At 42.3% G+C, this 26,979-nt stretch overlaps 1 protein-coding gene across 2 annotated transcripts; it reads left to right on the top strand.

The window, feature by feature from the left end:
* Positions 1-25,985, top strand: LOC112251079 (flavin-containing monooxygenase 5). Of its 2 annotated transcripts, none has more exons than XM_024421762.2 (12): positions 1-293; positions 14,284-14,432; positions 16,154-16,342; positions 16,477-16,642; positions 18,151-18,293; positions 18,709-18,791; positions 19,554-19,670; positions 19,741-19,888; positions 19,973-20,180; positions 20,393-20,465; positions 23,269-23,470; positions 23,688-25,985. In XM_024421762.2, the coding sequence occupies exons 2-12, from the start codon at positions 14,301-14,303 to the stop codon at positions 23,910-23,912; spliced, it is 1,686 nt and encodes a 561-aa protein (XP_024277530.1). In that variant the 5' UTR covers positions 1-293; positions 14,284-14,300; the 3' UTR covers positions 23,913-25,985. The 2 variants fall into 2 exon arrangements, with proteins under 2 accessions (XP_024277530.1, XP_024277531.1); XM_024421763.2 differs by lacking the exon at positions 1-293 and adding an exon at positions 1,102-1,255.
* The last annotated feature ends 994 nt before the right edge of the window (positions 25,986-26,979 follow it).

Below are 26,979 nucleotides of genomic sequence, written 5' to 3' on the forward strand. Positions count from 1 at the left end.
GCTCCTCGCGCTAGCTTGCGGCTCTACGTCTTACAGGAACGCGCTCACCGGCCAAGCACACGCACTGTCGTGGATGCAAGGTCCGATCACTTCTGACACCAATGTAATGAAACAGCAGGGAGCAGATCTCGAACCCTCGACCTTCGAGCCCGAGGTCCGGCGCGCTATCGACTGTGCGACAGAATCGATTTCCGCGCTTATAAACCCAGGGTCGTCACACTATTGACGATTTGTGTTGCAACAAGCAAGTTTCCTGAACTTCTATTTGCAGATTTTTTTCGGGATAATACGAGGTAAGACCACGGTTTTATTCGAAGTCATACTTTAATAATAGAACAATGTAAATATAACAGTGTCTTATTATGCGTTATAACGTTAACAATAACTTTTGCAAGGAGGTTCTAGCTATTCCAAAGATGTTTTATTATATTAACAAGATAGTCGAGTGACCGCTCTAACAATGGAAATACATGTCCTCAACTGTGAAAGGCAGGCAGGAGGCGAGAATCAGGTGGGACCAGCGCTATGAATGCAAGAGTTGACCATCCATGATGTAAAAATGATAGTTTTACCATATTTTGAGGCTTTTACATGTTCTTTGTTTACAGACATTGGAGTAATAGAAGCTTATATTTAGGGTTCTGATGTGGTAGGACAGTGAGGCATAAGTTATATTCTTCAAGAATCAATGGTTATATTGATACCTACATGTACATATTACCTCGACTAACTTGTGCCCCCGCACATTGACTCTGAACCGGTATCCCCTGTATATAGCCTCGCTACTGTTATTTTATTGTTGCTCTCTAATTATTTGTTATTTTTAGATTATTTCTTAATTTTTTTACATCAGTTTATTTTAGTACACACTATAACACTTATTTTTCTTAACTGCATTGTTGGTTAAGGGCTCGTAAGTACATGTTTCACTGTAAGGTCTACTACACCTGTTGTATTCAGCGCATGTGACAAATACAATTGTATTCGATTTGATACATTTAATTAATATAATAGTTCCAAAAATGGATGTAGCAACTGCTGACTGTCCCTTTAAGCATGTTACATTTCAACTTCAATGTGGTTTGGGACTTCCCAAGAATCCCGGAGAGCAAGGACCTTAACACAAGCAGACACCCCGCCAATGATTATATAAACGCCATTAGACTGCCCTCAACATTATACATTTGACGATTTGTGTTTCAACAAGCAAGTTACCTGATCTTCTATTTGCAGATTTTTTTCTGGATAATACGAGGTAAGACCACGGTTTTATTCGAAGTCGTACTTTAATCGTAGAACAATGTAAATATAACAGTGTCTTATTTTGCGTTATAACTTTAACAATAACTTCGCAAACAGGTTCTTGGAAAATAGACAGCAAAAACTAGCTAATCCAAAGATTATTTATTATATTGACAAGATAGTCGAGTGACCTCTCTAACAATGGAAATACATGTCCTCAACTATGGAAGGCGGGCAGGAGGCGAGATCAGGTGGGATATTCTAGCCAATGAGAGCGGGCGAATAAGCGTGTGAAGAACAGGCACAAACAACTAAAGCGAAAGAGATCGTGGAGATCGTTTTGCATGGCCAGGTGCCAGGTGCCCTCGGGTAAGCGGAGTTTCGGGTTTTAGACCATTCCATTGGTCTTTAAGTGAATTTCCACCCAACCGATACACCGGGCCTTGCAACACGAACTCCACTCACCAGAACCGAGCGGGCAAGCAGAGCAAGGCGGGTGGAAAGGACGAGACAGGCAGAGCAGTGGACTGTATGCTAGCAGGATAGTCCATATCTCAAAAAAGTAGATTGTGCTGATTTATTGAACCATAGTTTAAAAAGTCTGGATAGTGCTCAAACGATGACGTCATATCTTAATTGCACTATCTTTATGCATATTTGCCATTCAGCAGGCGAAGGTCCGCCCCCGTTATTTTTCAACATGTGCACATGGAGGAATGTGCAGGGGATTGTGGGAAGTGAACGGCGAGAACCTTGCTAGCAGAGCGATTTTTTTGATAATGCAAATTTCAAGTGAAGTGAAGCATGTCAAGAGTAGGCGCATCCTCTGGTCAAAAACTCTACTGTAATAATTGAGAGGTGTCAAACTAGACAACCCGCCCGCCCAGCTTGCTTTGGTTGGACCATTATAATTCAAAACAATGCCTTCTAAAATAAGTCACACGTTTTGCATGCTCGCCTTTGGAGTGGGACTTCTGACTTTCTCATCCAATGGGATTTGAGAAGGAAGCGAGGACGAGACATACATTTGACGCTCTTCTCTGAGCATCTGCGCCTGCAATGCTGTCATTTTATTTATTTATTTATTTCACCTTTATTTAACCAGGTAGGCTAGTTGAGAACAAGACTGCGACCTGGCCAAGATAAAGCAAAGCAGTGCGACACAAACAACAACATAGAGTTACACATGGAATAAACAAACATACAGTCAATAATACAATAGAAAAAAAGTTTATTGTCCTGATCTTGCCACAGTACTGTGAACCTCTGCACATTGAAGCATGTGATTGGTCTAGTTATGTAAGGGATCAAGGGTTTGGATGCATGTTTTAAAGACACGCCCCTCAAGATTAGAGCTGAGCAGAAAGGAGAGAATGTTCTCTGCTGAGTTTAGAAAATGAAAAAGTGTAGCGCTGTTTTATTTATGCTTAGTGGCGACCCGTCATTCAGGACAGGTGTTTTCAGCCCCACCTGTTTAGGCAACTCCAAAATGCAGCTGTTTCAGCCTAGCTCAGTGCTTTCTGTGGAGGAGGGGCAGCCAGCAGAAAATACAGAGTGTAGGCTTTGGTAATCTTCTCTATTTGAGCCGTGATTGGCTCAGTGTTCTGTCACCATAGCTTTGATTGGACTGATACATCATTCTTTCAATCTTAGCTAAAATATATATATATGTATATTAAAAAAGCTAGACAAGCAGTCATCATCATGAATCACGTCGACAATCTACTGGCAAATCCTTCTTGTATAAAGAGAAATTATAGATAAAACCAAGTAGGAAATTGCGAATTCAACAATGAGTAATTTTGAATGAATCAGTGGCAAACTGCAAACGTTGCAAAGCAATCCCTGTTTTGCTTCCCCTGCCTGCTATTCGGTGGAGAGGGTGTGTGGTCCAAGTCTGGGTTCAAGGATTTAAAACACCTATCTGAAAGGGTCTCTTTTCCAAGCTTATAAGGATAAACATTAACATGCAACACCATGAGACAGAAAAGGTTGAATACATTGGCCTTGCTGTCATTCCAGCATGACTTCTGCCGTGTTCAAAATAACTGGAAACTCGGAACTGGGAAATCTCAGACTTCAGTGAGTTCAAGACAACTGGGAACTCTGGGGAAAAAAACTAGCTCCGACTAGGAAAATAAGTTTTGAAAAGGTTGAATACTCAGAATTCCAAGTCGGGAACTTGGGCCTCTTTCTAGAGCCCCAACCTGAAGATCACTGATGTCATGATTCAACCTTGTTTTTTTTGTTGAGTTCCCAGTTGTCTTGAAAGCATCATACATCCAGAGAAGGCCAGACTTGACAAAGTTTGATGACAAAATTTGCCCACAAGAAAGACCTCCACTCCATCTTCCTGTTCAAGTGAGCACAGCACAACAAGTCCAAAAATGTATTGTATGCTGCTGCATAAATTATGTAATATGCCAGGGAGATATGTATACTATAGCTAAGAAAGTAATAATAAGTGTATGTTGTGTAGTAAGCTGTTAATAGCCCATGTGCTTCACCCTAATCATTTGATCCCTTTCCCCTCAGAACTTAGCCTACTGCTTTGACTTGGTGGTGCACATGTAGCCTATAGCCTGAATTAGAGAAATGTCATTATCCAATATTGTAAGAGCTTTCTCTGTCTGCCTATATGCCCCCTTTATTTATCCTTTGGTTCTGACTTGGTGTACAGGGAGAATACTGTAAGAAGATCCCATGTTCTCAATTCTGTCGCTGTACATTTCAAAAGTGCTGAACAAATAGTTATATTGACCACGTCCATCTGATCTCATTCATTAATGTCTTAATCGAAATTAGGGATAGCCTCTTATCCGCTCATCGTTCCCTTATGCCATAGTTGGTACATCTCACTTGTTATAGGCATATTGTTAAATAGGTCTATTTCATTAGTGTCTTCCTGATTTTAGGCAAAGTTGGAAGGATTTCATAGTTTTGCTTACTTTGTGTATTATAATTAGCTTGTGCATTTCTTTACGAGGAGGAGATACTATATAATGTTGTTGGGTCTGTAGCCATGTTTGCCAGTGACAGTCTCTTCAAATTCAAATATTTGTTTTCAACAAAAAGTTCAGTAATAGACCCATATAATTCCAGTTGATATTGCGAGGGTTGTTTTGTTTGCGCAATGCGCTGTCTGTGTGTCGGTATATTGTATATAAAAGTGGATCCTCATGATTGTATTTTCCTTCCTAAAATACTTCAAATGGTAGGCTAACCAAGTCTCTCTCTCTCTCTCTGTGTGTGTGGTGACTTAAAGAGGAGTCAAGGCCTCATGTTGCTGAATTTATCTGAACTAACAACTGTCTCAATTTCTGTCTGTGTCCATTTTGAAAGTGATGAATGAATAGGCCTACCTCGTCGCAGCTCATGTTAATGATATAAGAATAAACATGAATTTACTGAACATACATGTAATAATGTTTGTGTATGGTTCAAAAGTCAAAACTCATTATGCTGTTTATTATTGAAGGAGAATGCGGTTCTTATCAACTTTGCGGTTCTTATCGACTTACTCAAATCCACAAGGAGTCCAGAGTAACCACATTTGTTTAAGCAAGTCAGCCATATCAGCAATGGCTTTTAAAAAGGCAGTAAATGAGGCTGAATGAACTGTTTCGCTAACATACATACAGCTGATATCCAGGTGTAGCGGTGGTAAGGATTCACTCCATGGTGCTGAAAGGAAAGCTCTGCTGTTAGGACAGCTTTATGCAGCCCCTAATAGTTTGTGGCACCGTTTGTCACCGTTATAGTGCAATTAATGTATGCTTTAGTGTTGTCTTGTGTAGTAGCTTTGCTGGCAACTAAAAAATAATAATTTGTTTGCCCCACCAAGATTAATATGCTAAACAAAAATATATACTGAACAAAAATATTAACAACATGCAACGATTTCAATGATTTTACTGAGTTAGAGTTCATATAAGGAAATCAGTCAATTGAAATAAATTCATTAGACCCTAAACTATGGATTTCACATGACTGGGCAGGGGTACAGCCATGGGTGGGCCTGGGAGGCATAGGCCCACCCACTTGGCAGCCAGGCCCATCCACTGGGGAACCAGACTTAGCCAATCAGAATTAGTTAAAAGGGCTTTATTACAGACAGAAATACTCTTCTGTTTCATCAGCTGTCCGGGTAACTGGTATCAGATGATCCTGCAGGTGAAGAAGACGGATGTGGATGTCCTGGGCTGGTGTGGTTACATGTGGTGTGTGGTTGTGAGGCTGGTTGGACGTACTACCAAATTCTTTAAAATGACGGAGGCAGCTTATGGTATAGAAATGAACATAACATTTTCTGGCAACAGCTCTAGTGGACATTCCTGCAGTCAGCATGCCAATTGCACGCTTCCTCAGAACTTGAGACATCTGTGGCATTGTGTCCTGTGACAAAACTGCATATTTAGTGGCCTTTTATTGTCCCCAGCACAAGGTGCACCTGCATAATGATCATGCTGTTTAATCAACTTCTTGATATGCCACACCTGTCAGGTGGATGGATTATCTTGGCAAAGGAGAAATGCTCACTAACAGGGATGTAAACAAATGTATGCACACATTTAGAGAAAAATGAGCTTTTTGTGCATATGGAAAATTTCTGGGATTTTTAATTTCAGCTCATGAAATTTGTGATCAACACTTTACATGTTGCGTTTATATTTTTGTTCAGTGTAAAATGTTGTCAACAATTTGGTTGCTGTTACTTCAGTCCCTATTGCAGAATGCAGCCTTTTGACAGCATGTACTAAAGTTGATATAATCCACTTGCATTAGTCCCCTCATTTGGTGATTGGCATTTAGGCTGTGACAACGAAAAGGCAGCAGACAGACCTACATACAGCACGTTTTAGCAGGGAAATTTGGTAGAGACCTGATTTGTAACTATGAACATTTTTGTCGAACTGATTGTGAACTGAAAAGTGTAAGTTTGATTCTAGAGGGACAATTAATAGAAAAATAATTAAGGGCAGATTTGTAATTTTGTCTTCAAGAAATTTGATTATCTATTTACTTTATTTAGTCTGAGCAGTGGAACAATTCTCATTCTTAATGGGCTAAAATATAGGGTAATTACTGTTCTTGTCAGCAAGAACACTTATTTTATTATTCCATTTCTTCCCAATTTTGCCAGTGTAATCACATATTTGAAATCTAATATGCCTACTTGTGTCTTTGAAAATTAATTATATGAAGCTATGAATTATTGCAGCCATTCATGGCCAGTTTTGAATATGTCATACAAATAAGCTTTGGATATTAAATGGTCCGGGAATCAAATATAATTGTTTACATTTTGTATTGTGCACATGCAAGGCAGAGATGGCAGTTCACCCAAATTAAAAAATGTTTGTGTCCTTACCTTAAAAGCTGTCTATGAACAAGTAGACTGCAATCTATGATTTGGTTGCCCACTGCCATCAACCATTAATCTGATGATTTCCTGTGCAGAGCCTTGGTGTAGTGGTAACACTCCTGGCACATGTCACATACAACATTCCACCCGAGAACAGGGATAAGTCCCTGCTTCCAACCTTCCCACTGTATCTAGCATTTGCCTGTCTCCCTCTCATTTGTCTGAATAAACTGTCAAACCACCTAAAAAAATATATTAAAAAAAATATTAGCATTCTTTAAATTTCATCCCCCCCCAAATCTCAAAGTAACAAAGTCATTGAATTGGGTGTTAATTTAATGCTCAAAAAACCCTGAATACACCTGGCCTCTGTTTTAATTATTATTATTTTTTAAATTTCCACCATGTTCATACGCCTAGGCCATGTTAAAATACGTAGAATTGCAGGAAATTAGCTTTAAAACAGTCACATTTTCCATTTAAGTTACATCTATATGCAGATGATACAGTTATACACTGCTCAAAAAAATAAAGGGAACACTAAAATAACACATCCTAGATCTGAATGAAATATTCTTATTAAATACTTTATTCTTTACATAGTTGAATGTGCTGACAACAAAATCACACAATTATCAATGGAAATCAAATTTATCAACCCATGGAGGTCTGGATTTGGAGTTACACTCAAAATTAAAGTGGAAAACCACACTACAGGCTGATCCAACTTTGATGTAATGTCCTTAAAACAAGTCAAAATGAGGCTCAGTAGTGTGTGTGGCCTCCACCTGCCTGTATGACCTCCCTACAATGCCTGGGCATGCTCCTGATGAGGTGGCGGATGGTCTCCTGAGGGATCTCCTCCCAGACCTGGACTAAAGCATCCGCCAACTCCTGGACAGTCTGTGGTGCAACGTGGCGTTGGTGGATGGAGCGAGACATGATGTCCCAGATGTGCTCAATTGAATTCAGGTCTGGGGAACGGGCGGTCCATAGCATCAATGCCTTCGTCTTGTAGGAACTGCTGACACACTCCAGCCACATGAGGTCTAGCATTGTCTTGCATTAGGAGGAACCCAGGGCCAACCGCACCAGCATATGGTCTCACAAGGGGTCTGAGGACCTCATCTCGGTACCTAATGGCAGTCAGGCTACCTCTGGCGAGCACATGGAGGGCTGTGCGGCCCCCCAAAGAAATGCCACCAGACACCATGACTGACCCACCGCCAAACCGGTCATGCTGGAGGATGTTGCAGGCAGCAGAACGTTCTTCACGGCGTCTCCAGACTGTCACGTCTGTCACGTGTTCAGTGTGAACCTGCTTTCATCTGTGAAGAGCACAGGGCGCCAGTGGCAAATTTGCCAATCTTGGTGTTCTCTGGCAAATGCCAAACGTCCTGCACGGTGTTGGGCTGTAAGCACAACCCCCACCTGTGGACGACGGGCCCTCATACCACCCTCATGGAGTCTGTTTCTGACCGTTTGAGCAGACACATGCACATTTGTGGCCTGCTGGAGGTCATTTTGCAGGGCTCTGGCAGTGCTCCTCCTGCTCCTCCTTGCACAAAGGCAGAGGTAGCGGTCCTACTGCTGGGTTGTTGCCCTCCTACAGCCTCCTCCACGTCTCCTGATGTACTGGCCTGTCTCTTGGTAGCGCCTCCATGCTCTGGACACTACGCTGACAGACACGGCAAACCTTATTGCCACAGCTCGCATTGATGTGCCATCCTGGATGAGCTGCACTACCTGAGCCACTTGTGTGGGTTGTAGACTCCGTCTCATGCTACCACTAGATTGAAAGCACCGACAGCATTCAAAAGTGACCAAAACATCAGCCAGGAAGCATAGGAACTGAGAAGTGGTCTGTAGTCACCACCTGCAGAACCTCTCCTTTATTGGGGGTGTCTTGCTAATTGCCTATAATTTCCACCTGTTGTCTATTCCATTTGCACAACAGCATGTGAAATTTGTCAATCAGTGTTGCTTCCTAAGTGGACATTTTGATTTCGCAGAAGTGTGATTGACTTGGAGTTACATTGTGTTGTTTAAGTGTTCCCTTTATTTTTTTTGAGCAGTGTATATTCATGTGCTCCTTCTCTGGTTCAGGCTGTTGAAGAGCTCCAGACTGCTTTTCAGTCACAGCCGGCCTACCTTTATAGTCTCAAACTGGTCTTGAATCTACAAAAAACGAAATTCCTGACCAGAGCTAGAACTCTGCCAGAGAACGTTAGCATTGTCACATCTGGTGGCTTATCCATTGAAAAAAAGTGTCATCCTACAAATACCTAGGTATTTGGTTGGATGACAAGTTGTCCTTTAAAGTTCATGTCGATAATCTTGTTACAAAGCTTAAATTGAAATTGGATTTTTATTTTTGTAATAAGGCTTGCTTCCCGCTTATGGCTAGAAAGAAGCTTGTTCAGGCCACTTTTCTCTCTGTAATTGATTATGGTGACTTGTTGTATATGCATGCAACCTCCTCCGTCTTAGAGACTGGACTCTGTTTATCATGCATCCTTTCATTTTGTTACAAATGCCAAGTCACTCACCCACCATTGCACATTGTGCCAAATGGTAGTTTGGACCTCACTTTATATGCGCAGAAAAAGATACATTTGTATGTGTTCATCTACAAAGCCCATTTGGGTAAACTCCCTCTTTACCTCTGTAGTCTGGTCTCCTTCACCACCAGCAGTTACCATACCCTGTCTGCTAGGTGGTTGCTACTTAAAGTCCCCAGGACATTCACAGTATTAGGCAAGACTGCCTTCTCTTCTTGTGCCCCAGACACATGGAATAATCTACAATCCATGCTTCATCTAGATATGTTAGTGCCACTGATTGAATTTAAAATATTGATGGGAGACTGTTACAGAGGAGTGTAAATGCTTTTTTTAGGCTGGATCGTGTTGTTGTATTGTTATATGTTTTAATTATGTAATGTATTGATTGTTGCTGCCTTCTTGGCCAGGTCTTCCTTGAAAAAGAGATTCTGGGTCTCAGTGGGCTTTTCCTGGTTAAATAAAGGTTCAATTTAAAATTGGCATTTGGATTGGAACCAGTACTATGGTCAGATCACATGAAAATAGCCATGCACACACCAGTGGTGGGTTAGTATAAAATATAATTTCCCCCCCAAAAATGTGTATCATAGCTCAGTATTTGTATTATATATTTTATACAGTTTTTTTTGCTCATCTTTATCAAGGGTGCCAATAATTTAGGTCATGACTGTACTCTGTCTCTACTGAGTTGAGTTACGATGAGTGTCGGCAGAGTGTACCACTGTCAATTTCATTCGAGCTGCTATCAGTTGATACTTGTAAAAAAAAAGTCCATTATTTAATGCGTATAGCCTACCTTGTACCTATGTTTGTCCTGTGCAACTATGGGCTTTTCTTTGGTCTGTCAAATTGCACCCTGTAATTCACTGTTTCCAATGGAGTACGAAGTTACGACTTCAAATGTGCTCTACCACTTGATACTTTTATAAAAGTAACCATTCTTTAGTGCTTACTGTGTACCTGTGCTTGTCCTGATTGATATAGTGTTGTCAGTTGACATTGGAATCCCTCATTTTTGAATCTGCTGTGCAATGACAGGCTGCTCCTTCTTTGTTAACAAACAAACAAAAAATTATACTTTTATTAAAAATTAGATTTCAGCACCATAAGAAAAGCTCAGAGTTACATAGGCATTCAATGATTGACATTTTTACAAGAAGGGCAATTCTACGATAACCGAATGATGCTGATGCCATGTTCACATCGTGATATAATTCCTTTCGCAGTACCTCATCTTCAAGGAGTCTTGCCCCGCTACTGAACGGACAAGTGTAGTGTTTGTAACACAGAGCCAGTCTCTTGTCAGATATTGCATTTATTTTGGGAGATTGCAAATTATAGCCTTTTAATTCGAGACAGGATTGTGTTGTTATGTGTTAATAACATTTAGACTACGTTACCCAGCAGGCTAGGCGGATGGTTAAAGAACGCCTTGCATGGCTAAACATGGAGTTTTCTAGCTGAAGTATATGTTCATTAAAAGTAGTTAAACCTACGCCCCAGTTTGTCATTATTAAGGAACAAACATAACAAGGATAAATATATTGTTTAGTTACTTTTTCCTCAAGTTGTTTCTCTAACTTTATTGCAAGCAAAGATTATGGATATACTGACAAGATGCTTGTCTCTCCGACAATAATAAAAGGGAGTCGTCGTCGTCCACAAAGCGGCAGGGTGGGCTGTCTAGCTCCCCCTATTTTTTCTTTGGATTGGAGAATAAGTCTCATTATGTTGACATCAACCGTCTGTATTCAATGAAGAGAGATTCTATACTACAAGCCTCATACCATGGACATGCATAGCCATCTTGAGACAACTATAAAGTGTTTTTTCTCAGTTGCCAGGATGTCACATGGCCTACTTATATCAGTACACTTGTAACAACCTAAGCATTATGAATCTTCTATTCGATCAAATAAACCTCACGTAGCAAATAAGCCATTCATTGTTTTGTTGACCAAATTCGACATCCTCTTATTGATCTCTACACAAAAGCTCATTGCTTGGTGGGCTAAACAATGGACAAAACGCACTGCAGAGCAACTATAGTTAGCGAGCTAAATCTAGGCTAGGTTGAAGATACCATTGTAGCTAGCGACCTCATCCTAACAGTTATTATCAAAAACAGACATCATTACCATCACAATAAAATTACACGGGCATCAGTCTCATATAATATAATTGGCTTAACAGCCAATGTGTATTATTTAACATTACTATTAAAATAGTACTCGCATATAGGAATTGTTTACAAATTGCTAGCTATCCCATAAAGCCAACACCGAAAAACACGTTTTCATCTTCTCTGTTTTGGTAACTTCCTGTTCTTCGATGGACTCTGGCTGGACTGAAGACAAGGCAAAGTGTTGGTGTTTACATACAGGAGAGGGAGAGCAAAACAACTACGCTGGACAGAGTGGAATCAGGTGTAGCAAAAAGGCAGTTTATTTTAAGATCAGAGATATCTTTGTTCTGCACCGTGCACGGACCTAAGCAATATGACTCTGTGAGGAGTCAGAATAATTAGGCTGCCCAGCCAGAGTTTACAGCAGAATGTATACACAGAATAATGTAGGTGGAGTCTCGTCGTGTTGGTCTTCTGACTGGTCCTGAAGAGTTGGAGGCGGGCCTGCTCTAGCCAGAGCAGGAGCCCCATTGGTGCACAGCAAAGTCCTCTGCTCTTGGCACCCGACCAGTAGGGGGGGGGGGGTAGAGTGTGTGTACAGTGCTCACGAAATGTATGTGTGTCAAGGAAGCGTGGATTTAGGTGTTTCCTGTCTTTGCAGGAGTGCATGCAAGGGTCAATGTCAGTGAGATAGTTTGGCACCCTAAGCTTGTTAGTGTTGCAGGCTGTTCTTTGTAGTTACAGGGGAGTATATTTGCGTGATGGCAGCTGTGTGTCCTTCGGATAATCATGTTATTGCACGTAGGCTCTAAACTTGACTGAGGACACTGGGCCCAGAGTTATCTGAGGGCATCCGGTTTAACCAGAGATTTGGTCTGCTAGTAATGCTTGATATTAGATTATTTATATAACAAAAGTTAGAAAAATGTCAAGGTATGCGGTGTCCGTCTCGCAACGGAGCCTTGAACCACAAGGGGGAGTTGCGTTTTCACTCCGTTGTGGACGTCGCCATTGAAATGCATGACTTTTGGCGGAACGTAACCAAGTGCTTATAGGTAATGAGGCTTGAGAATGTATGTTAATCCAAAAACATTTTGAAATGTACCGTGCATTTAGAAAGAATTCAGACCCCTCCCTTTTCCCACATTTTGTAACGTCAGACTTATTTTTAACTGGATTAAATTATTTTTTTCCCTCAATCTGCACAAAATACCCCATAATGACAAAGCGTAAACAGGTTTTTAGAATTTTTAGCAAATGTATTAGAAATAACAGAAATACCTTATTTATATAAGTATTCAGACCCTTTGCTATGAAACTCGAAATTAAGATCGGGTGCATCCTGTTTCCCATTGATCATCCTTGAGATGTTTCTACAAATTGATTGGAGGCCACCTGTAGTAATTTCAATTGATTGGACATGATTTGAAAGGGCACACATCTGTCTATATAAGGGTCCCACAGTTGACAATGCATGTCAGAGCAAAAACCAAGCCATGAAGTCGAAGGAATTGTCCGTAGAGCTCAGAGACAGGATTCTGTCAAGGCACAGATCTGGGGAAGGATACCAAAAAATGTCTGCAGCATTGAAGGTCCCCAAGAACACAGTGGTCCCCATCATTCTTAAATGGAAGAAGTTTAGAACCACCAAGACTCTTCCTAGACCTGGCCAAACTGAGCAATTGGGGGAGAAGGGCCTTGGTCAGGGAGGTGACCAAGAACATGATGGTCACTCTGACAGAGCTCCACCAATCAGGCCTTTATGGTAGCGTGGCCAGATGGAAGCCAGTCCTCAGTAAAAGACACATGACAGCCCGCTTGGAGTTTGCCAAAAGACACCTAAAGGACTTTCAGACCATGAGAAACAAGATTCTCTGGTCTGATGAAACCAAGATTGAACTATTTGGCCTGAATGCCAAGTGTCACATCAGGAGGAAACAAGGCACCTTTCATCACCTGGCCAATACCATCCCTACAGTGAAGCAAGTTGGTGGCAACATCATGCTTTTGGGGATTTGTTTCAGTGTCAGGGACTGGGAGACAGACCTGAAACTAGCTGTGCAGCGACGCTCCCCATCCAACCTGACCGTGCTTCTACAAAGTACTGAGTAAAAGGTCTGAATACTTATGTATGAAATGACGTGGAAACAATATTGATTCAATCAGTGTGTGCCCAGTTGGAAACCATACAACTTTATGCACAAGGACTACTTTGATCAATTTTCACAGAACATTTTACTTTAAGAACAGTGCAGATACAACATTTGGTAAAAGAATGACAGCACAAACTGTAATTTTGTTACCAAGCTTGGCATCTGCACTGTTCTTCAAGTAAATGTGTACATTGTTACAAGTAGTCCTTGTGCATAGAGTTGTATGGTTTGTATAACTTTTAAATCATTGGTTTTGTTTGTTGAAGTGAAAAGTCTCAGCATCATTCTGATTCCGTGGAATTGCCCAGTGTCGACTGATAGCGACTCCATGTAGTTGGTGGTAGACTCCGCCTACACAAATCGCAGCTCAACTCAGTATAGATGTATATATGGACCAGAGGAGGCTGGTGGAATGAGCTGTAGGCAGATGGGCTCATTTTAATGGCTGGAATGTCAAATGTGGTTTCCATATGTTTGATACCGTTCCATTGATTCCATTCTAGCCATTACAATGAGCCCGTCCTCCTATAGCTCCTGCCAGCAGCCTCTTTTGATATGGACGGAGTTGAGATCCTCAGCAATGGCTACAGTAGCCTGGGCTGCATGACGGGTAAACAAGCAGCTCTCTAGCGGCCACACCCACCCCACTGATTGGAGAGTTTGGATAGATTTAGATCTTGTCTGTATACAGTATCTACTTCCATTTATCCTCCATGAGTTACTGAATCTCCTCTCTACTTCTGTCCTTCCTGTGGAGACGGACAGCATGTATTTTTTTGTAGGCTACTAACCCTAATGTTTTGCGTTATACTGTGTCTTTCCCTGCCTCTGCAGACAGACAGACAGACGGTATGTCACGGCGCGTGTGTGTGATTGGAGGGGGAAGTTCAGGTCTGACCAGCATCAAGAGCTGTCTGGACGAGGGTCTGGAGCCCACCTGCTTCGAGAGCAGTGATGACATCGGGGGGCTGTGGAGGTTCAAGGTAAGACGGACTGCTGCATCTCAGTGTTAATTTCGTCAACATTGACTGACGAAAAATATTTGTAATCCTATTTTCCCTGACGAAAACGAATGATGACAATGAGACGGGATGCCATGAATAAAACGATGGCTGTATAACACATTCGTTTACATTTTAGTTAACGGAAAAAAATTGTGACGATGAGAATTAAAAGTGTGACTAATGGACATTCAATATGACATCTGTTTTGTCCAGCCTTTGTAGAATATTTAATGTAATCCTCTCATTGGCAGAATGAATGTCTTTCAGTTGTGTGGTCTGTAAGTTGATCTGCCCTGACTCACACACAGCTCCTGGGCGGTCACTTCAGTCACTCGTCAATCTTTTGAACTGATGCGCAGTGAGGACAAGACACTTAAATTGTAACTAAACCTAAACTAGAAACAATAATGTTTACTCTCTCTTACTTTCATGTAGGCTATTTTAGCTTTAATCACATCAGAAGCTCTATTTTCCCATATGTGCTGTTATTCGTCTGTGTTGCCGCTATCACGGTCCGCAAATGCGAGTGCAGTTGTTTTTTCATGCTATTTGCTGAATATTAGGATTATAGTCAGTGCTCTAAATTAACATTTTTAATTGGTAGCATTGCTGCTACTAACTTCAAAAAGAAAGGAGCACCAGACAAAATGTACTGCAAATGACTGTCCTATCATTCCTAATTGTTATCAGTTGTTACCTTGATGTTGTAGAACACATCACTAGAGTGGGAAAGACATTACAATAAAAAAAGACTAAATCATTTTATTCAAAAGTACAACTGCAAACATATTTGCATAGGTGACTAGTTTTGGACAAAGTAATATACAAAACAAACATTGACATTGATTCAAAAGTGCAACAGCAAAGAAATGTATATAGATGATTAAAACAATCTTTATTGTATTTAAAAGTTCAACTGCAAACTGAACTGTTATCCATAACTGCGTTCAGCTAACAGAATAATAATAAAACAAAACTATGTAGCTAATAATATTTGTTGTTACAAAGCAACATGCTGACTATGAGCTGATACGTGGATAATGAAATAAATGTTTAGTCGCCTCTCACAATAACAAATCAATTTCTTTGATCGAGAATCTAGCTATTAAATCAACTTGCTTTTAGGGTTAAGGCTTAGGGTAGATACATCCCAAGGATCCCGGGTAATACTAACCCTCTTCCCGGATAGTGTTCTCGATGGTGCCAATAATGTTTGCGCAGGACACCTCGTTTCCATATGTCGGGTAGATTTGTAATCCATTATTTTCTGGGAGAGTAACATGGGTCTGAATTTGGTAAAGGCCATCTCCTCTTTGGCAATGCAGTAAGCAGTGTTAAATTCAATCTCTAACTCAGTTAGTGATGTTGCGCTCTCCCCTGCCCCGATGCACTTGTCCCTGAACTTGATGTGCTTTTGACTTAAGTTATATTTTAGCAATGACTCGTGTTTTTGGTTGCTGGACTCAGTAGCAAAATAAGTCTTCCCTGCTACTATTAAAATGTATTTTAGTCATAAAGGCTAACACTAAAACAATATCTAAAATAGCTGCCAAAATGAACACTGCTCTAGATACAGTGGCCTCATCTTCTCTCCATCTCCATAGGCTAAAGTGGTTTCATCTCCTTGTCTGAATCGCTCATAAAAAGTGTGGGGAAATCATTTTCTGACCTTTTACACATATTCTTCTCTCCATCCTTAGGAGAACCCGGAGGCTGACAGGGCCAGTATCTACCACTCTGTCATCATCAACACCTCCAAGGAGATGATGTGTTTCTCTGACTTTCCCATCCCAGCCCACTTCCCCAACTACATGCACAACTCCCTCATCATGGACTACTTCCGCATGTACGCCGAACACTTCCAACTCACCAAGCACATACGCTTCCAGGTAGGAGCTCAGTTCCTGGTCACAGTAATCATTTATACAGTTTCAAGGTTGTACTCAGGGAGGTGAGGCATTTAGAATGTTACACAACACTGTTACACAACACTGATACGCGTGTGTGTGTGTGTGTGTGATAGATCAGAGTCCTCCAGGTGAAGCCAAGACCCGACTTCTCTCGTTCGGGCCAGTGGGATGTGGAGACAGAGAACAAGAAGGGAGAGAAGGAGAAACATATCTTTGATGCTGTGATGATCTGCATAGGACACCACTGTCACCCCAACCTGCCTCTACACGATTTCCCAGGTAGCCTACAACACAGTGACCTCAGATACTGGGCCAATCTCAAATGACACCCACCCAAAGGTATGTCATTTTAGATGCAGCGCCCCTAAGGAATAGGGTTTTATTTTAGACGCATCACCCCTAAGGAATAGGGTTTTATTTTAGACGCAGCACCCCTAAGGAATAGGGTTTTATTTTAGACGCAGCACTCCTAAGGAATAGGGTTTTATTTTAGACGCAGCACTCCTAAGGAATAGGGTTTTATTTTAGACGCAGCACCCCTAAGGAATAGGGTTTTATTTTAGATGCAGCACCCCTAAGGAATAGGGTTTTATTTTAGATGCAGCACCCCTAAGGAATAGGGTTTTATTTTAGACGTTGGCACAATACAGAGTGACCTTGAACTGTGTCCTGTAGATACAATACATGACCAAAAGTATTTATGAACATCTCATTCCAAAATCATGGCCATTAATATAGAGTTGGCCCCCCCTTTGCTGCTATTCCAGCCTCCACTCTTCAGGAAAGACTTTCCACTAGATGTTGGAATATTGCTGCAGGGATATGCTTCTATTCAGCCACAACAGCATTAGTGAGGTAGGTCGGGCACTGATGTTGGGCGATTAGGCCTGGCTCGGAGTCGGCGTTCCAATTAATCTCAGATGTTTGATGGGGTTGAGGTCAGGGCTCTGTGCAGGCCAGTCAAGTTCTTCCACACCGATCTTGACAAACCATTTCTGTATGGACTTTGCTTTTTGCACAGGGCATTGTCATGCTGAAACAGGAAAGGGCCTTCCCCAAACTGTTGCCACAAAGTTGTAAGCACAGAATCGTCTAGAACGTCAGTGTATACTGAAGCATTAAGATTTCCATTCACTAGAACTAAGGGACCTAACCTGGACCATAAAAAACAGCCCCAGACCATTATTCCTCCTCCACCAAACTTTACAGTTGGCACGATGCATTGGGGCAGGCAGCGTTCTCTTGGCATCTGCCAAACCCGTATTCGTCCGTTGGACTGCCAGATGGTGAAGTGTTATTCATCACTCCAGAGAACGCGTTTCCACTGCTCCAGAGTCCGATGGCGGCGAGCTTTACACAACTCCAGCAGACGCTTGACATTGCGTATGGTGATCTTACGCTTGTGTGCAGCTGCTTGGCCATAGAAAATAATTTCACGAAGCTCCCGACGAACAGTTCTTATGCTGACAATGCTTCCAGAGGCAGCTTCGAACTCGCTAGTGAGTTTTGCAACTAAGATCATACGATTTTTACGCGCTTCAGCACTTGGCTGTTCCATTCTGTGAGCTTGTATGGCCTAACACTTCAGCTGAGCCGTTGTTGCTCCTAGACGTTTATTCTTCACAATAACAGCACTTACAGTTGACCGGCGCAGCTCAACCAGGGCAGAAATTTGACTAACTGACTTGTCTCATTTCAGCCACAGTCTTATTTCTCTTACTGTGCTCTTACTACCCCTAGTAGTACTGTGCGGGGTGGTCAGTCAGTGACACAGGCCTGTTTTCCAGGTATCGACAAATTCAAGGGCCAGTACTTCCACAGTCGGGACTATAAGACGGCAGAAGAGTGGCGGGGGAAGAGGGTGGTGGTGATCGGCATCGGCAACTCTGGAGGAGATATCGCTGTGGAACTCAGCAGGGTCACCAAACAGGTACTGTAGAACAGTGGGGAGTTAGAATCCTAACAGGTACAACGACCAAGAAAAAACATTTTTACGAGCCACCAAGTAGGCCCCAGTCAAACAGGGCATTTTGTAACAATCAGTTCATATTCTTATGAAACGTCTTCCTAGAAATTATCAAAACCATTTGAACACATTCACAAAATGTAGCCCAATTTGCTGTGTGTAGTGAGGTGGGGCCAATATTGTCATATGCTCAGAGGTACTGAGATAAGATTGCAAACTTGGGCAGAAGTCTGAAACAGTAAAACAAGGCAAGTCTGTCTATCCAAGTACCATTTTATTATGTCAAAACATCCTCAGACCTCTCTGCCGGTCTTCGCCTCGTCCTCTTCCCTAATCTCGCCCATGCTCTTCCCCCCCACTCTCCCATCTCTCTCTCCAGGTATTCCTCAGTACCAGGCGTGGGGCATGGATCCTCAACCGTGTGGGTCAACAAGGGGTGCCCATGGACTTTCAATTGAACAGGTAGATTGTCTGGAAATCACCTTTTTGCACCTTACACTTTAAAAACATTACAAATGCAAACGGTCTTCCTCCATCATTACTGATAAGAAATGATTGGACAGATGAAAGGAAAGTGCTTGGTCGTAGATGTCACCTGTTTCAGAAACATGCCTAATCAATGGATTCCACTTGAAGGAGGTTGCGTTCCATCAGTAACGTACACTGAGTATACCAAACATTAGGAACACCTTCCTAATATTTTAGTTGCACCCCCTTGCCTTCAGAACAGCCTCAATTTGTTGGGGCATGGACTCTACAAGGTGTCGAAAGCATTCCACAGGGATGCTGGCCCATGTTGACTCCAACACTTCCCACAGTTGTCAAGTTGGCTGGATGTCCTTTGTGTGGTGGACTATTCTTGATACACAGGGGAAACTGTTGAGCGTGAAAAACACAGTAGTTTCGCAGTTCTTGACACAAACCAGTGCGTCTGGCACCTACTACCATACCCCGTTCAAAGGCACTTACATTTTTTGTCTTACCCATTCACCCTCTGAATGGCACACATACACAATCCATATCTCAATTGTCTCAAGGCTTAAAAATCCTTTAACCAGTCTCCTCCCTTTCACCTACACTGATTGAAGTGGATTTAACATGACATCAATAAGGGATCATAGCGTTTCCCTTTATTCACCTGGTCAGTCTACGTCATCGAAAGAGCAGGTGTTCTTCACATTTTGTATACTCAGTGTAATCTAACATTGCGTTGGTTCTATTTAGAAGGGTGGTAAAGATGGCCCAGTCTGTACTGCCCTTTGGCCTGGTCTGCAGACTGGGAGAGAACAAAATCAACCAGAGATTCAACCACAGCCTCTACTCTCTACAGCCCAAACACAGGTAAGAGCACACACACAAAGAAAGAAGAAAGAGAATGGAATATATTTTAAACCTGTTGTGTATGTCCCAGGCTGTTCAGCCAGCACCCTACAGTGAATGATGAGCTGCCCAACCGGATCCTGTCTGGCACAGTGCAGGTCAAACCCAACATCCGCAGGCTCCAGGGGTCCAGCATTGAGTTTGACGACGGAACCGTGGAGGACAACATAGACTTGGTGGTGCGTAACCATACAGTCATATATACGCACACCCAAACTCACGCACAGTTTCCACCTTTCACCTGTCCATTACCTCATTTCCAGGTGTTTGCCACTGGCTACAACTTCTCCTTCCCCTTCCTACCGTCCAATATGCTGCCGGTTTCCGGGAACAAGGCCAATCTGTATAAGTACATGTTCCCTCCGGGGTTAGAGCGTCCCACACTGGTCGTTATAGGGCTGGTGCAGCCGCTTGGAGCCATCATGCCCATCTCTGAAATGCAGGCCCGATGGGCCACCAGGGTCTTCAAAGGTACGTCACTGTTATTTTACCAGACATTGGCCCACTTGTTTAACTTCCCGCTTTCTCTCTCTTTTTGTCTTGTTCCAACAAGCATACCTCTGTTCAGAAGGCACTTATAGTCCTTTAAAAATACAATTAAAATTACCCAACAGTCCCTTTGGTGCACTTATTTTGTCCAGAGCCATGCTGTATATCAGTTGGATTATCTGTTTCACCCACAGGGCTGAATAAGCTTCCCTCAATGGACTGCATGTTGAAGGACATTAAACACAAGGAGGAGACAATTGCCAAGAGGTACTGAGATTTATTTAGTAGATTTGAGGGGACAGGATAAGTTTAAGCAATATAATGATGGCTCCACCTACCTTTCTAATTGGATTTAGGGAAGTTACCACCATATTGCTTGCACCTATTTAATAATGGCACCGGAGGGGATGGTTGCCGTTTTACTGGCTCCTAACTAACTGTGCTATTTCATCCCTTTTTTCTCCCCAATTTCATGGTATCCAATTGGTAGTAGTTACAGTCTTGTCTCATCGCTGCAACTCCCGTAATGACTCGGGAGAGGCAAAGGTCGAGAGCCACACGTCCTCCGAAACACAACCCAACCAAGCCGCACTGCTTCTTGACTCAATTGCCCATCCAACCCGGAAGCCAGCCGCACCAATGTGTCGGGGGAAACACCGTACACCTGGCGACCGTGTCAGCGTGCACTGTGCCTGGCTCTCCACAGGAGTCGCTAGTGCGCGATGAGACAAGGATATCCCAAGGAAACCCTCCCTTAACCCGGACGACACTGGGCCAATTGTGCGCCGCCGGCTGCGACAGAGCCTGTACTCGAACCCAGAATCTCTAGTGCACGGATAGCACTGCGATGCAGTGCCTTAGACCACTGTGCCAATTGGGAGGCCCCAACTGTGCTATTTTGTTTGTTTTTTCGCATTGTTTAACTTATTTTGTACATAATGTTGCTGCTACCGAATCTTATGACCGAAAAGAGCTTCTGGACATCAGAACAGCAATTACTCACCTCGAACTGGACAAAGATTTTTTCTTTAACGAGTCCGACGCAAAGGATATACTGCTTTGTCAAGACAAGGCACAAATCCCCGTCATCAGCGTGAAGAAAAGACAGAGAAAAAAGGGGGAGGATGGCAGGGTGCATAGTAAGAATTTGCTGACGAGTAGGTAAACCACTACTACTCCCTGTATTATTGACCAACGTGCAATCATTGAAAAACAAACTGAACGATCTACGATTAAGACTATTCTACCAATGGGACATTAATAACTGTAATATCTTATGTTTCACTGAGAAGTGTCTGAACAACAACACGGATAATATAGTGCTGGCTGGCTTCTCCGTGCATTGGCAGGACAGAACAGTTTTGTCTGTTAAGACGAGGGACAGGGTGTGTGTCTATTTGTCAATAACTGCTGGTGCTCGATGTCTAATATTAAAGAAGTCTTGATGTATTGCTCGCCTGAGGTAGAATACCTCATAAGCTGTGGACCACAATATCTACCAAGAGTTCTCATCTATATTATTCATAGCCGTCTGTTTACCACCACAGACCGATGCTGGCACTAAGACAGGACTCAGCGAGCTGTATAAGGCCATAAGAAAACAAGAAAATGGTCATCCACAAGCGGCACTCCTAGTGGCGGCGGACTTTAATGCAGACAAACGTAAATCCATTTTACCTCATTTCTACCGGCATGTCACGTGCAACCAGAGGGGGGGGAAACAAAACTTTAGACCACCTTTACTCCACACACAGAGATGCATACAATGCTCTCCTTCGCCCTCCATTTGGCAAATCTGACCATAATTCTATCCTCCTGCTTACAAGCAAAAACTAAAGCAGGAAGTACCAGTGACGAGCTCAATAAGGAAGTGGTCAGATGACGCGGACGCTACGCTACAGGACTGTTTTGCTAGCACAGACTGGAATATATTCAGGGATTCATCCCGCTATACCCTCCAAAGGGAAACCCAGTGTTGTGGTAACCCACCAGGGATCAAACCCAGGCTGTGACTGGGTGGCTAACACAGTCATGTTAGCCCACTATGCCAAACAGGCAGTGTCAATACAAGACTAAGATTGAATCCTATTACACCGGCTCTAACGCTCGTCGGCTGTGGCAGGGCTTGAAATATCTTACGGGAAAACAAAGGGAAACCCAGCCGCGAGCTGCCCTGTGAAGCGAGCCTACCAGACAAGCTAAATGCCTTTTAGGCTCCGAGGCAAGCAACACTGAAGCATACATGAGAGCACCAGCTGTTCTGGACGATTGTGTGATCACTCTATATTTTAAATTTATTTTGCCATTATTTAACTAGGCAAGTCAGTTAAGAACAAATTCTTATTTTCAATGACGGCCTAGGAACAGTGGGTTAACTGCCTTGTTCAGGAGCAGAATAACACATTTTTACATTACCTTGTCAGTTCGGGGATTCAATCTTGCAACCTTCCGGTTACTAGTCCAACGCTCTAACCACTAGGCTACCTGCAGCCACAGCCGCTCTCCGTAGCCAATGTGTGCAAGACAACATTCACAAAGCCGCGAGGCCAGAGGGATTACTAGGACGTGTACTCAAAGCATGCACCGGCCAACTGGCAAGTGTCTTCACTGACATTTTCAACCTCTCCCTGACCGAGTCTGTACATGTTTCAAACAGACCACCATAGTCCCTATGCCCAAGAAAGCGAAGGTAACCTGCCTAAATGATTACCGCCCCGTAGCACTCACATCGGTAGCCATGAAGTGCTTTCAAAGGCTGGTCATGACTCACATCAACACCATCATGCCGGAAACCCTAGACCCACTTGTTCTGTCTGCTACTCTATGGCAAGCAGTACCGGAGCACCAAGTCTAGGACCAAAAAGCTCCTTAACAGCTTATATCCCCAAACCATAAGACAGTTAAAGTGAATCAAATGGCCACCCTGACCATTTACATTGTTTTTACACTTCTGCTACTCGCTGTCTATCTAAAATTTGATTTGATTAGATATCCTGCTCCTTCAGATCTACAAAACACCGAGGGGGGCCTATGGGTTGTTTTTGGGCAGGGCCTAACTCTCCTGTCTCAGGTATGTGACCTCCCAGAGACACACCATCCAGGTGGATTACATTGACTACATGGACCAGATAGCTTACCAGGTGGGGGCGCGTCCCAGCCTCCTAAGGCTGTTGCTACGAGATCCTGGTGTGTGGCTGTGTGTGCTGCTGGGGCCATGCACCCCGTACCAGTACCGTCTGAGAGGGCCGGGACAGTGGGACGGGGCCCGACAGGTAGGGATGGGCCTACAGTGTATTAATACAAAAATATACTGCTGATAATGTTGTGTTTTCTGGTATCGATACAATCACTAAAATAAAGCTGAACTTGAAATTCAGAACTAACTATTCATGTGTATTAATTTTCCCTATTTAAATGAATTGTCTTCGATACTGGCCTAAGTATTACTTGGGACATTAGAGAAACTGAAACATCTACCTCTCCCTCCAGGCCATCCTGACTACATGGGATCGGATGGCAGGAGCCCTGAAGACCAGGCCCTCGGACATCCCTGAGCCCAAGCAGAGATCCTTACCCCTGACCCTAACCGTGGGGGCTGCTGCCCTGGCTCTGGGGTACTACTGGAACATACACAACCACCCATCCCTCCTCATCGCCCTGGACCCCACCACCTGGCAGGACAAGATCAAACCATACCTGCCAGTGTTGTGGTAACCCACCAGGGATCAAACCCAGGCTGTGACTGGGTGGCTAACACAGTCATGTTAGCCCACTATGCTAAAGCCTAGCCCTCAGCCATTCCACCTATTTATTCAATTCCAGTACACAACCAGCTGTACTAGTGGTGGTATAGAACAAATATGTTTAAGGACTGAGGGTCCCAGAGTACTAGGTATTGTAAGACTGGTTTGGTTGACTAATGCCCATTAGCCCACTGAGCTAAAGCCAAGGAGGTCACCTCCGTTACACCAGGACAGTGACCTGAAACAAACTCATAATCCAGATGAGCTATTAACCAGAAATACAGAAATGCTATAGCAGGCAGCAATCACTAACCTTACTGTCTGTTAATTAATCTGCCAGGTCATCTTTGTGAAAGATGAGAGCTCTACCAACTAATCAGGGATCACCAATAATTCACAGAATGGATGCACAGAATTGGAAATAATACACTAATTTTGCACTATGCATTATCCACAGCCTGTTCTCATAATTGTTGGGATTCAATTTTACTTGGTGCCACAGTGCCTTAGACTGATCAGATATATTATAATGTAATTTATTTTGTTCTATAATCTTATTTTCGAAATAGCAAAATGATTTTAGGAGAGTGTAGTGTAATACATTTTTGCCTTCATGTTTGGATTGGCTTTGAGTGTTACAAGTCTGTAATTCACTAATCTAGTCAAATGTATGCACACACTAACCTCTACCTTCTCCCTCCTTACGATGTACTGGTGACCATGATAAATGTCACCACTAAGTGCCTACTCCAGGAACATCTTTGCTATAAACCACTAAAGTGTGGCCCAGAGACAACCCCCCCCCCCCCTAGCCTCTATGCACTTGTATGTGAATGGATATGGCATTTTTGCCATCCTTGTCTGTCATCCCTTTCAGATCTATACAGGTGCCTAGGGTGGTAGGAGACAGGAGGTAGTTGCTAGGCATGGTGTCTGGATGTTTAAAGAGCCACTGAACACGCCGATTGGCACGTGTTCTTCTGATGCTCATTATAAAATGTTGATTTCTGGATCGATTGGGCGTTTGGTTAATTATGTTTGTCCCCCATGAGACACTGTAGATGCGGAAGCCTGTTTCACTTCCTCAAAATCCCCAGAATAAATAACTCAAGAAATCTGTAATTCATTTTGACATTTTTGATGAGGATGTTGCACAATTTTACATCTAACTAAAAAGGTGTTTGGTGCAGTATTTCTCAAAAAAAAAAAAAATGTGCAATGTGTTGTCTTATGTAAGCAAAGTTAGAGCTGCTGGGCAGGTCTGTCTCACTGTCAATACTATTAGAGAGTGAGCAATCCACACAGCTGTTCACCCCATGTTAGTTGGCAAATGGACATCAAATCAAAACCCAAACTTAATTTACCCGTTGTGACGCACAGATGGTCCAAACTCTGTTTTAGATGAGATGACTTTATGACAAATTATTTTACACTATATAGTCAATTTTGACACTAGATTAACTGTATCTTGCTAATTTGTTGTCACATAGGCGGTTTTCAAAGGGATTTGTTGCTTTTTAAAGGCAGTCGCACTTTAAAGCTAGAATCCTTAGTTGCTACATCCTATTTTTGACTAATTAAATGTACCCATTATATTCAAGAATAAACTTAGAAATGCCTCGCGCTTACTTCAAATGTCGTACCCAATCCGAACCCAAAATACAAGCTAATTTTACTCAAATTTAGTAAACAATGCATATTTAAACAAACACTGTGTAGCCTCAACATCTTTAAAACTTTCATTTTGATTTCATGGATGTTCAGTCTATGCATCCTCTGTCTATGATTTGAGAGCGGTTACATTTCTCTGGGCCCATCCCTCAGGTTTTTTCCAAAACTGAAGCAGGGTGCTGACTTTGCTATTGTTTCAATTAAGGATTCTAGGTTTAATTTCTTTGTGATGTTGTATGTTTTTTAGCCCAGCAACATTTACTTTGTTTCTGCTTAATAACATTTTAATGTAATACTATGGGATGAAAACAAGTTATGAATTTGAAACATTATTGTAGAATAGATTCAAAAATAAAAAATGAATGACATTTGCCTTAGCCTCTCAGCCCACTATGTAAACAGTTATTGCTTTTGGGGATCCTTGGGACGGCCCTACCTTAAACAGTAACCTTCTCCCCTACCGTAGCCCTACCTTAACCATTTAAAATGCCAACTTCAATGCACGTCAGAATTGGGACATCCCAAGGACGCCGGATAGCAAGGACCCAAAAGTGGTGGGAAAAGTACCCAATTGTCATACTTGAGTAAAAGTAAAGATACCTTCATAGAAAATGACTCAAGTAAAAGTGAGTCTCCTGGTAAAATACTACTTGAGGAAAAGTATTTGGTTTTAAATATACTTAAGTATCAAAATTGTAATTGCTCAAATATACTTAAGTATCAAAAGTATAAATAATTTCAAATTCCTTAAGTAAACCAGACTGCACAATGTTCTTGTTTTGTTTAATTTACATATAGCCAGAGGCACATTCAGACGTCATTTACGAATGAAGCATGTGTTTAATGAGGCAGTAGGGATGACCAGGGATGTTCCCTTGATAAGTGTGTGAATTGGATCATTTTCCTGTTCTGCTTAAGCGTTCAAAATGTAACGAGTACTTTTTGGTATCAGGGAAAATGTATGGAGTAAAAAGTACATTACTTTCTTTTGGAATGTAGTGAAGTAAAAGTAGTCAAGAATATAAATAGTAAAGTCAAATACAGATACCCCAAAAAAACGACTTAAGTAGTATTTTTACTTAAGTACTTTATACCACTGGGGAACAATGTAAACCACAAGCCTCATCCCCAGACTGCAAACAATCTTTGGTTGTCTGTCTTAGAGAAACAACCACCCTAACTGTACATAGGGTGTTATTATCAGCTGTGGGGCTAATGATGCATAGCTGAGCTACAGTAGGGTTCCAAGCCAAGCACTCCAAACAATTTGATCCAGCTAGAAGTTGACCTTAAACACTGATCTAAAATCAGTTTATTCTCACAACACCATCCTTACCCTTAATTCTTTGTGAGGGGAAATGCAAAAC

This window comes from Oncorhynchus tshawytscha, linkage group LG05 (assembly GCF_018296145.1).
Source record: "Oncorhynchus tshawytscha isolate Ot180627B linkage group LG05, Otsh_v2.0, whole genome shotgun sequence".
Taxonomy (NCBI): domain Eukaryota; kingdom Metazoa; phylum Chordata; class Actinopteri; order Salmoniformes; family Salmonidae; genus Oncorhynchus; species Oncorhynchus tshawytscha.